A 12,628-nucleotide genomic window follows, 5' to 3' on the forward strand; every position below is an offset into this window, starting at 1 on the left:
TTTCTGGTTCATGGTTTGTAATTTGTGATATATCTGCTATAAGGACAGTCGATGCACATCTATTGTTGATAATCGCCAGGTAATGTAAATTTAGTGTTGTGTTGTCCCCAACTAGTACGCTTGATCTCATTTTTCTGGTACTCAAAGATAAATGATTTATTGTGTTTTGGTATCTGTCAACTATTGTGGCCTCACATCTAGTGTGTGCCTGGAAATCACAGAAATTGCAGCAACAGCAACTCTCTTTGCAACAACAGCAACTTTGTTTGCAACAAAATACTCCATCGCTACTTCAACATTAAGCAGTCCTTCAACAACAGCCACTGTCAGGTCTTCAATAGCAGGTGATTTTACCACAACAACAACATCAGCTTCGTTGGCAGCTTTGATGCCTCAAACTCAGGCCCCTCCTCTAACACAATCAGCCCATATTGTTAAGCGCAATCACATCCAAGTAAGTAATTTTTAGTCATCCTTGCATGATTTTTCTAAGTTTTCAATCGTCCTTGCATCTGCAGCGCAGGTGGAAAGGTGGAAAGAGGAGTGGTATGCTAAAATTTTTTCCCTCTTTCCACCTTTCCGCAGAGAGCTCGGTAGAGCCATGCCTCGACAACATGGTGAAGGGGTTCAACTCCCCTGCTCTCTTGGAAGTGAATGAGCTTCCAAAAACATGCATAGTAGTCACCATAGAAACAAATATATTGACGCAGAAAGCAATGAGGCAATAAGGTCATATTCTTGGAGTTCTTTGGTAGGAAAAACTGCATATTCATGCTTTTAGTTTTATTGGTGACTTTTTTTAAAGGTTTATTGGTCGGTTTAAAGTGTTTAATCAAGTATTCTAAAAATAATTATTATGAGAATGATGATCAACATCCGTAGTGTCCCTTCATTCACATGCGATTTCGGAAGTGTCTGGTGCGTAGGTGGTGGTCGGTGTGTAAACGATTGTGGACGGAAGATGGGCGGACACTTATTGATAATGAAAAGTGTCCACTGCCCAGTGTGTAAGTAGGTGGCGGACAAGTGACCGCCCAAGTCAACTTTTTCTGTGCCCACAAACTGGGCACAGATTGGGCAGGCAATGGCGGTGTGTAACCACCCTTATTTGAGGAGAGAGAAAGGTCATACACAAGTGTGTGGAGACACGTACGTCAGTTCCTCAATCATTGCGTTTGCAAGACAAAATGTTAGATTCAAATCATTGTCATTTGTTATTTTTAGGATTAGTTTAAATAATTTTTTCCTTCCTCTTTTTAGTTTATTAAGGTTAGATTCAAATCTTCATCATTAGTTCTTTTTAGAATTAGTTTAAACAATTTTATCTTTCATCTTTTTAGTTTATTATAATTAGTCAACATCATTAGTTAGTCTTCGTTCGTCCTTAGAATAGTTAGTTTTGTCAATATTATTTTACTATAATTAGTCAACATGATTAGTTTATTATAATTAGTCAACATGATTATTTATTTAGTTTTCGTCCTTCCTTAGAATAGTTAGTTTTGTCATATTTCAAACGACTAGTTTTAACGTTAAAATCATTAGTTCTGATGATTAGATTATATTATTATACTTAGTAAATATATTAGTTACTACTAAATTAAGTAATATTACTAGCATTAGTTAATTAGCTAGACTTATTAATAGTATTACTATTAGTTGATTGTCAATGTTAGATAGTTAGACTTATTAGTAGTACTAGTAGTATTAGTAGTTGCACTTATGTTAGTTAGACTTGTTAGTACTATTAGTACTACTTAATTAGTTAGACTTAGTCAAAGTAAGTGCCAAGGCCATAAGGAATCACAATTTGTCATTGCAATTGGTAACAACCTGTCCATGTTGAGTCCTAGCAAAGCAAACTCTTAGCGCTATCATTAATAGCTTGCATCCCATGATAGACTCGTCATAGCTACAACTTATTATCACTACACCAAAGCCATCACTAGGTTCACAGCACCACCGCCAAGCGGAGTTGGACAGATTCAATACTTGCGCATGCAAAGTCAAAGCTATGGGTTGATGACTTGGCAAGCTAAGGTGCAATGTGAGGCTTACAAAATACGAGTTGAAGCAAAGTAAGGCGAAGCTAGCAAATCGCTTGGGTGCTAGCGAGGTGCTGATGAACTGCTAGTTCAACTTATGTAATATTAGTAATAGTTAATTAGATACACTTACGTAGTATTAGTAGTATTTGTACTAGTTAATAGTTAATTAGTAGTTGCAGTATTAGAGTTCGACTTATCTAGTATTAGTAAAAGATAATTAGATAGACTTATGTAGTATTTGTACTAGTTAATAGTTAATTAATAGTTGTAGTATTAGTAATTAGACTTATTAATAATATTAATAGTTGTAATATAATTAGTTAATTAGTTACACTTTTGTAATATCAGTAGTATTTGCAAGGCGAAGCTAGTGAATCGCTTGGATGCTAGCAAGGTGCTGAGGGACTGCTAGTTCGACTTATGTAGTATTAGTAATAGTTAATTAGATAGACTTCTATAGTATTAGTAGTATTTATACTAGTTAATAGTTAATTAGTAGTTTCAATATTACTAATTAAACTTATTAGTAATATTAGTAGTACTTAATTAATTAAACTTATTAGTAATTTTAATAGTTCTACTGTAATTAGTAAATTAGATAAACTTTTGTAATATCAATAGTATTTTTAATAGTTAGTATGTAATTAATAGTTGCAGTATTAGTAGATATGCTTATGTTAGTTAATAGTTAAATAGTAGTGAAACGAAAATGAAAGAAAACGATCTTTTGAACATATGGCGAAAACGAAAGCGTAAAAAACTTTCGAATGTACTGAAAAAAATGAAAACATAAAATTTCAACAAATCAGATATTTTGAATGGACAAGGGAATGGCACATTCTCCCATAATTATTTAATTATGAAGAGATTTGTGTCAACTCTTTGACATGCTATATAGTATGTTTTCTCATTTCATTTAGTGTAAGTTTTTGAAGTATTGTTATTGTTAATGATCTATTGAACTTATGGTGAAAACATAACGAACTTTCAAACATACTTTTAAAAAACAAAAACGTAAAACTTTAATAAACTCGATATTTTGAATGGGTGGGGGAATGGCACCTTCTCCCATAATTATTTAAATACAAAGATGTGACAACTCTTCGACATGCTATATAGCATGTTTTCTCATTTCTTTTTTTTTTTAAGTTTTTAAAGTAATGTTATTGTTTATTGATTTTATTTATTTATTTTATTAGATTTACTATTAAAAAAATCATCATCTTTACACATCAAAAAAATAAACTATTCTTTTAAAAAAATTTACGAAGTATAGCATATTTTTCCATGAACAAGTGTACTGTAGTTTTATGATAAAAACATATTGTTTTCATTAGCATCAATGTATGCTATGAAGAAATAAAGTCACAAGGCATCCTTCGGGACTTCTAGAAAAAGGAAAATTATGGCTTCTAGAAAAACATCACTAAAATCGTTTGCTACAACTTAGTATAACATAGAAAAATTCGAATCATCTTGGGTGACAGAATGTGAAAGCATCATTGGAAGACTAACAATGTGTGCATCTTGTGGTATAGTCACAATGCAACATCATGCTGTCAACTTGCAAAAGAATGATCCATCTACAGAAGAAATACAAGTTACAATGTCTTTGTCAAGCACTATTCTCATCCTTATATGCCAACAATACGGAGTCAACATGATGATAACTAAATTTTGACCATGTGTCTTGTGAAAAAAGAGAGAAATAAATACGTGGTGTCATTCTTACCAAACTACACAAAATGAATTCGCATTGCAAAGTCATTACAACTTCAACTATTGAGCATCATTGATACACCCATCTCGGTCTGTAAAACGACAAGAGCGATTGCAAATGAAACCTTGGACCGTCGATCTATTCTTGATAACCCTCTAGTCTCTTGTAATGATGGATCGCTTTCGCAGCCATCTACTAGAATTGACTTAACTACATCTGATATTGCGGATTTGTTCGATTTCAACATGCTACATAATCCAATGATCCAGAAGTACATGGCTATAGCAAAACATTCATATCCAAGGACAGGGCTTTGCATCCTCAATAGGCAATCCATCGAAAGGATTATAGAGTTCCATTGTGAAAGCTCTCCACTCAACCCGATACTCCAAGCAGATCACAAGAATGAAAGATGCTACACTTTGCACAAAAATGCAGTCGAGCCAAGCCGACAACAAGCATTCCAAAGAGCTAATCAAAACGAGTTCACATGTATCATATTACGGCATAATAACCATCTCATTGAAAGAACATCAACTTTCAAGACGGACGGCTTGCTTGCAAGAACCTCACCTTGCCTAGATATCACCTTGGAAAATGTAGTGTTTTCGTTCTTATTCCCACTTGGCCATTGCGCCTATGATGGCAACATCTACCTTACCGAATACATCAAGATGCGGGCTTCAACCATGTTCTCTATATACACCTTAAACAAATCTTACATCTTGATTATATACCAACTAAAACAAGTTGTCTTGATCATGAACAACACAAGCATGACTTGCCTACAAAGGGTTATCGACAACTACAAGCTTGCAAACAAGTACATTTCCAATGAAGAGGTCATCAAGCACATCCTTTGATACATGTTCCCACCTCAATACCGGGATTCCTATCTTGGCACCGGTGTAACTTGAAGGACCTTATCACAATGGTTAACGCATAGGAAATGCCTCATTTCTTCTTCATGTTCATTGCAGACGAGGTCACCAGTACAAGGTGGGCCGAGATCAACAAGTTGGAATGCATTACAAAGGAGTTCAATCCTGAATTCTCATGGAAAGATCATCCTGTTGAGTGTGCCATCCTCTTCCACACTAAGTTCCATATTTTCTTCAACCAATACATCCTTGGGAGACCTGCTTGCATACGACGTGTCGTCCAGCACCATGTCATTAGGTATGAGATCCAACATAAGGGCTCCTTGCATGCACATGCAATCCTATGGTTAAATGAGGCAAACGTTGCAAATACGACCAATGAGATATGTGCGTACATTATATCCAACAATGAATAGTGTAGTTCGACAAGAAAACTATGAGCCCTTGTTATGGCAAAGAAAATTCATAGGTGCCGTCATGCCTGCTACATAAGCAAAAGTAATGGCCACAATAAATGCAAGTATGGATTTTCATATGCCTTACGCGACGATCCGAAACTAACAATAGACCCTAAAACTCAAAGATACATCTACTATTGTCCTGGAGATGAGCACCAAAATTATCACCCAACGTTATTGCTCGTATGGGGAGTACACATGAATATTCAACGAGTAACGAACTCTTCCATCTCTTTCTACCTGCTCAAGTACACAATGAAGATGGAGTCGATCAAGAAGATAAACATCTAAACATAAGATGGATTACACGTCTTGGACTCCAATAAGCAGAAATTAATTTCCGTCGTAATATTATGCAAGCTAATGTCACCCACCACTGAAGCGGCATTGAATTGCTTACAGATCACAATAGTCACAAGAAGCAAGTTCATCGAGTACATCGACAGCTCCCCTGCACAAATATGACAATGAAAGCTCACAAGGATAGGGAATATCATCATGCACCTTATAGACCTGTGCCCGACCATCAAGCTTAGAGCATTTAACATTCTACCACTACCACAAAAACTAAAACATCACCAAAACCACTATTACATCTGATCACAAATCCACTCTCGGCGACACTTATGGCAATATAGTGCAAGAGCATACAAGATTAGTATGTTTCACCAATTTTCACCTGGGCCACCAAATTGAAGGTTTATTCTCAACACATTACTGCAATGAAAAAACTTTAGGTCACAAAGCAAACTAATAAGCACCGAGAACACGGTACAATCATACTATATCGAGTGCCAACTTCATGGTCTCGTGACGAGGAAGACCTCGAAATGTTCATCACGAACTACATGCAAAGAAACTTACTCATCTCGGACCGAACCCACCAACTAATGAACATGATTATTCAAAAGATCCCTTTCATCAAAGACAACCCAATGACATTCACAGTACCTCTAGTAGCTTTTGAATGTACAAAAGTGCCATTGCATCAATACGGATCAAGATGTTACAAGTCATGAAATAGTTTTGAACAATTCCTGAAAGGACTCTAACAATTGAACAACAAGCTATCTACAACCACCTCATCGATGCAACATAAGGCCTACACATCGTCAGTGGCACCAGGCAATGGAAAAAGCTTCCTCATACGTTACTACAATTGCAACCTCATTGTTAGGAATAAGAGTGTACGGTTGACAGCAAGCACAGGAGCAACTGCAACTAGACTTTGCAGCCTATCCACCACGGTCCGCTACTAGTTCAAGATACTAATACATGCACAGTAATATCTAGTACAATTGCAAGAGATAGACGAACGCTACATTGCAATAAGAGAAGCTAATACACTCATCATCGATGAGATGTCCATGTTAACAAGGACAACGTTCAATATAATAGTGCATCAAATAGTGAGAGTCTACCAAGGCTCGCTGCTCAATCCATTCAGCAAGAAGCTCGTGATACTATTTGGCAATCTTGTATAGTTACCATCTATTTGCAACCGTCAAATTGAGTTATGAGAACAATGTCATATCATGTCCTTGTACTGGGCACATGGAAAGCAACACACTCTCCAAACCTCAGTTTAGCACGTACACAGCTTGTTCTTCTTACAGTTCCTACAAGTGATCAAACATCGTTATCCAACAAAGTGAGAGATACATGAATACTTATGTCAGTGCATGATCGACGAGAAGGATGTCCTAGATTTCATCAATAAAAAACAATAATCATATGCACACACAAGGAAGATGTTTGCAAATACAACAAGCAGATTCTACATAAATACTACACAACTAAACAAATCCAGACTGTCAATGTTCAAACAAATGCAAATAACGAGCCAACATTGCAGACCTGGCTACATGACAACAACTTCCACAAGATAGACGAGATAGCAGTTGGGGCGACTGCAATGATAACTCATAACATTGACCTCACCATAGGTGTAGCAAATGGTGTGACGTGTAAGATCAATCATATTGACACAACAAATGAAAAAATGATATCAGGAAGCTAGGTCACGATCCTTTCAATGAACCAAGAACTCACCCTGCAACGAAGCAATCACCAACACAAGGCACTTGATAGCAAGTGGTACCATAAAGCCACGTTCTCTTTGACCCTCACATATGCGATCACTGGTCACAAATCACAAGGAGCCACCATGAACCAAAAATCACTTCTACACATTAGAAGAGTTTATGCACCAGGACTAGTGTACTTAATACTCTCCCGCGTAATCAAAAGAAGAAATTTGTGTATTGTCGATCTTCCACATCCATCTACCTTCACTTCTACACCTTTCTTGATACCATGACTCAAGTGAAGAAATAACACAGCTCAATTAAAAAAAAAAAGATTAAACACAACACATTCTATCACACAACAATCTCATACGCTTCTTGTAGCAAGTAATTAATCAAACTTCTATACCTTCTTTCAAATATTTTTTATTAATAGACCAATGAAAGATGAGGAGTTGTAGGAGATCTACCCACATGTCTCCATTAGATTATTGTACACTTTAGACATTCAGTGCATTCTACCTTAGCATGCTTCAACATATCGATCTCTAGTAGGCAAAGTTGATGCTCTAGGCCAGCAAACATTCCATGCATTCGATGATAACTTCGAGGTTAACATAGAAGCAACAATTGATAGCATAAACAAAGCTAGGAATTTTGGACAAGCCACCATCCGTAAGAAAAATACAACCATGACAGGGCATAACAACCTATGTAGACACCCATCAATATGTAAAAAAGTATTATTTTTAAATGAGAAAAAACCTCATTTAACATACCAAAAAAAATATGAACTTTCAAAATCACGATCAATGACTCGAACTACATATGAGTACATGTTCTCCTTTCAACATCCTCCATGTATTTAAAGAACACAAAAACTTATCTACAAACGTACTGCGCTTCGAAACACTACCGATATCTAAACACCATGAGTAAAACTGCTACATAACACATTTAAAATAAAACTTTATACTCCTTTATTGAGCTGCACTTGTCAACCTAGTTAATTTAATATAATCTATTAGCGTTTTTGACGTTCAAGTCTAGGGCCCCGGCATAACCCTTGCATTGCATTGAATGCGAGATTCATTAACAAGCGTTTCCATTCTTTAGAGCATTACAAAACAAGCAGTGCAAGCTGCAGCTTCGTGCCTTCGAAGAAGGCCGCCATCGATTCTGATCATGCAGATCTCCGAGGTCTCCAGCGGCGATTCCGTGGCGAGCGACGTGAGCAACGACCAACTATGCCCCCCGCTCCAGCAGCTGGAGAAGCTGGTGGTGCAGGTCGAGCAGATGGCGCCTGTGATCAGCCCGGATGTCGTTGGACAGCTCCAGGCGCTCCTGCCTTCCATCCCGGCAAAGCTCAGAGAGGACCAGAAGATACGCCTCTGGAAGCTCAGCTACAACATCTGGAACACCTGCGTCCTTATCAATAACAACCTTCCCCCCGGCCAGAACGTCAACGAGGAGCACGCCAGGCTCCGCCATTTCGCCAGTGACCTCCTCATTGCAGCCGGCAGCGTCGGCGGCGTTCGCTCCAGCCTCCTCAAAACGGCAATGTTCTACCACCGAACGGGGACCATCTGGCACAAACTTTCTAACTACGGGATGGCCGCCGCCTGCTATGAGAAGGCTACCGAGCTTGGCAACCGTGCCAGAGACCATCACCAGGCCGGGAAGCCCTCGCAGGCCGAAACGGAGGAGGAGGAGTCGTTCTTGTTCGAACTTTACGTCTCTCGTGCCAAAACGGCATGGGAGCTCTCTCAGAAAGCTCTCGCTTGCAGCCTTTTAGGCAGAGCACGTGGTATGCTCCAGCCTTCCTCTCCCGCCGAGCAGTATGAAGAACTCGCCGAGCAGTTCTTCCATTACGGGAAACTGCTGCTTGCAAGGTCTGACAAGCCGTCGCATGCAGAGTCCGTCAGTTATCTGGAGCAAGCCTTTGAGATTTGCTCCGAAGGTGTATTGATCTCCAGCCAGAAGGGGAAACCCGGTTCGACAGGGCTCGGGTCGGAGGAAGATGGCCAGATTCTGACGAACCTGAAGGTCAAGGTCCTGAGATACCTTGCTGCTGGGCATCTCCATAATGAGAACTTCGAAAGCGTGCTGAAATGCGTGTCTCTTCTGAAGGCAGGGCCTGATCACGCGAGCACTTCCTTCCTTGCCTTGAAAGCTTACCTCGGCTTGAAACGCTTTGAGGAAGCCGAAGAGGAGGCTTGCATTCTTGTTTCGCAGAGGGGCACGCCTGTGGACGTTTGTGCTGCTGCCATCGATGTGTTGATCGAGAGCTCCGCTGCTTCGTTGTTGCCACAAGCAAGGTTGGATGCTGTGAAGAAGTTGTACTCGATCGCACATTCGAGATTCCCTTTTGACATCGACCTTACCTTGCGCGCCTTGGAGAAACTATTGACGCAGCCGCTTGATCAACACTGTAAGAAAAGGATAGAAGTTGCTCTTGGCATTGCACTTGACGAGAAGACAGTGGATTGCATCAAGCGCACTGCTAGTTCGTTCGACAGACTTTCTCAAGTCGCCTCTCACGCGGTCAGCAATGCACAGCAGTGCGCGTATTCACTTCTGTGGAACAGGTAAAGCAGAATCTTTTATAGAATATTGTTACTGTAAACCGTTCCACTGGTTTACGATTGGAAACATTGCATGTTCCAAACTGGCGGTTGCTCACTGCATTCATTCAAGAGACTGCACAACGTCGATCGAACGAATGAAACTTTCCAATCAAGCCTGGTTCATTACTGGATGCAGTGGCACAGAATTCTTCCAAGCCAAAGACTACAACACCAGCATCCAGCTGTTCGAAGCATCGCTGATGTACTTGTCTTCCACTGATACGAATTTCTCTTCGCGCCGATCAAAGAACCTCAGAATTCTCTGCATTTGTCACATTGCGCTAGGCCAGTACGACCGGGCATCCGACTACGCAGATGAAGCAGACAAGGTGCAAAATGTTAAGCATGTTCTAGGTTTATAGAGGTAGAGATAGAAGTCATTTAGCTTGCTATCTCAACCGACCAGCTGGTGTCTGAACTGGTCTGTCTTGCCTTGCAGCTGGAAGTAAGCGTTGCTGGAGCCTTTCTGAAGGTTGCTTATTTCTTCTTCCCTTGTGGAATCTAGGCTATGTCAATGATCACTTTAGGCTTGAAAATTGGAGATCCCTACCAGCACTAATTGTTGATTGTTTGCCAGTTCAAAATTTGTCTACAGACGAATGACGAAGAAGGAGCATCACAACAGGTAGAAAAGATGTTCAAATGTCCCGACTTTGAGACGGATTATTTGACACTTGCTTCTCATGAGGCCATCTCGTGCAAATGTATCAGCGTGGCCATTTCTGCACTGTCTCGGATGCTAGATCTGTGCCCTTCAGCAAAGTCTTCAGACACAAAAGAAGTTGTGATTATTCGTAATATCATTTTGCTGTCAACTCAAGACACAAACAGTAATCCAAGCAAGACACTCAAGTATTTCAAGCTTGCTCGTTCACGCCTGGCCAAGATTGGATCTGAGAACTTCTTTGGCGATGGGAGCACGGGAGACAAAGAAGCTCAGTGGTTTTCGGGCTCGGCCTGGAATGAAGGCTTGGCGGCAGCCAAATCACAAAAATGGATATTATGTGCCGAGTTCTTCCTTTGCGCTGCAGACTTCTACGAGTGCTTGCAAGAAACAACAGAAAATCTGAGATTGAGGAGGACTTCAATGCTGATTGCTGTGGGAGCAATGCTGTTATCCAACACAGAGGAGGATTTGCATCTAGTGCGAGAGGCCGCACAATATCTGGAGAAGTGTCACAAGGTTGTGTTTCGATCACCACTTTGAATCCTAATTTTCGAGGAACTGTTGTGACTGCTTAAATGGCAGCCGCGGCTAATTTTATCTCAATGCTGCCTCACACATGCTATTTTTGCATTTCTCCAGGTGCATGAAATTCTGCGGTCAAAAATGCTATCAACTAACGATCAAACCACGGACACCCATCTGAACCTGCTCATGTTCGAGGTGAAAGGTAGGCTCAAAGATCGCAAGGCTCAGCTGGACATCGTTTGCCATTGTAGCGCATTGCCTGGATTCGAGCCTAAATACTTCTACACGATGGGCCAAAGTGCATCGAGCGCTGGTGCAGCCGAGGTTGCCATGGCTGCATTCGAGGCGGGCTTGAACATGACTTTAGCATCTGCATCGCTGGACTATGGCCTGGTTGCTGCTACCATCAGGAAGCTCATAACACTTGCAGACTCCATCAGTCGAGACAGCCCCAAAGCAATGAGTCTGTATCAGCAGGCGAACCAGATCCTTCTAGGGCTCAGCTTGGAAGTCTATCCAAAAGAGGAGGTTCAGTGGCTGGTTTCTACTGCCTGGAATAGAGCAGCCCTGCATGCCAAATTTTCGAGGTATTCGGTCGCAGAGAAGTGGATGAACCTGGCTTTGGACCTGCTGAAGCATGCGCCTTTCATGGAGTCGCACAGGCCAGCGATGCTAGAGAGCCTGAGTACGGTTTTAAGAGGAAAAACTAATGAGGCTATACCCATGGATGAATGAAGTCCGTAGTAGCAGCACATGCATCACCGTAACTTCAAGAATAGAGTTGTGCACAGAAACACGTACGAAAGTTGACACAATTAATGGGTTTGAAACTGGTATTAAAGAGGAATTGTCACTGGAAAGTTCCCTTGTATTACCCCTTCAAAAACTATAGATTAATCATTATAAGTAATTAGATTAGAAATGCCGTTCTCAAACTACCAATCAAATTGAGAGCTGGTGGGGAAGGCCACCCAACAAACAGATAAGGACCTGTTCCCACCAAGCCCAGGCTTGCAATCAGGTTGGGAACTCATTGTCAAACTCACATGTTTCCATGGCTGTTTGCAACCAATTTGGGGTTTCCAACTACAGTGTGCAACGGGGAACCTGTTCCCACTAGGCCTGATTCGGAAACTGCTGGACAAATCAAGAAGATTGCATGGTTGGAGGTTCGGAATGAGGCTATGAACTGGAAACTTGGACGGGCAATGAGATCTCTATGCCAGCCATATAAAACCTTGGAATTGGTGATATTCAAGTTGATTTCTTCTTTTCTCTGAAAACTGGACTTTTAGAAATAATACCGATAGTTGTTAGTTGGTGAGATTAAATTCAAGGTTGGCATGTACAATACAGATCTGTTCACACCAAACCTAGGATGTTGAACAAGGGTTGGGTTCAGCACCCTAAGCCTAGTGTGAACATGTTCGTGAGAGGGCATGTCCCAAAGAGATTACCAATTAAATCGATATATTAAATGTCAATAAGTGTCATTTTTTGGGCCACTAAGCAAACTAACCAACTGGTAAATCAATGAATTGAATACTTTTTGGGTACTAAAGCAAGACTTGGTGGAAATGAGTTAGAGCATGTTGCACTAGGGTGAAGAGGGGAAAATAGTGAAAAGAATGGGTTAAAAGTCCTTTGGTTGCAGGGAAAAGGGCAAAATCACAAA

The 12,628-nt window shown here is 40.4% G+C and overlaps 1 protein-coding gene across 1 annotated transcript; it reads left to right on the forward strand.

Annotated features, from left to right (window-relative positions):
- The first annotated feature begins 8,293 nt into the window (after nucleotides 1-8,293).
- Nucleotides 8,294-12,174, forward strand: LOC148041554 (TPR repeat-containing protein ZIP4-like). The gene is made up of 5 exons (XM_087688505.1): nucleotides 8,294-9,722; nucleotides 9,898-10,090; nucleotides 10,201-10,233; nucleotides 10,339-10,944; nucleotides 11,068-12,174. Exons 1-5 carry the CDS (start codon nucleotides 8,320-8,322, stop codon nucleotides 11,686-11,688), a joined length of 2,856 nt encoding a protein of 951 aa, XP_087544631.1. The 5' UTR covers nucleotides 8,294-8,319; the 3' UTR covers nucleotides 11,689-12,174.
- The last annotated feature ends 454 nt before the right edge of the window (nucleotides 12,175-12,628 follow it).

Source organism: Lygodium microphyllum, chromosome 1 (assembly GCF_053477565.2).
Source record: "Lygodium microphyllum isolate KBCC chromosome 1, Lygodium_microphyllum_v1.1.10, whole genome shotgun sequence".
In the NCBI taxonomy this organism is placed as follows: domain Eukaryota; kingdom Viridiplantae; phylum Streptophyta; class Polypodiopsida; order Schizaeales; family Lygodiaceae; genus Lygodium; species Lygodium microphyllum.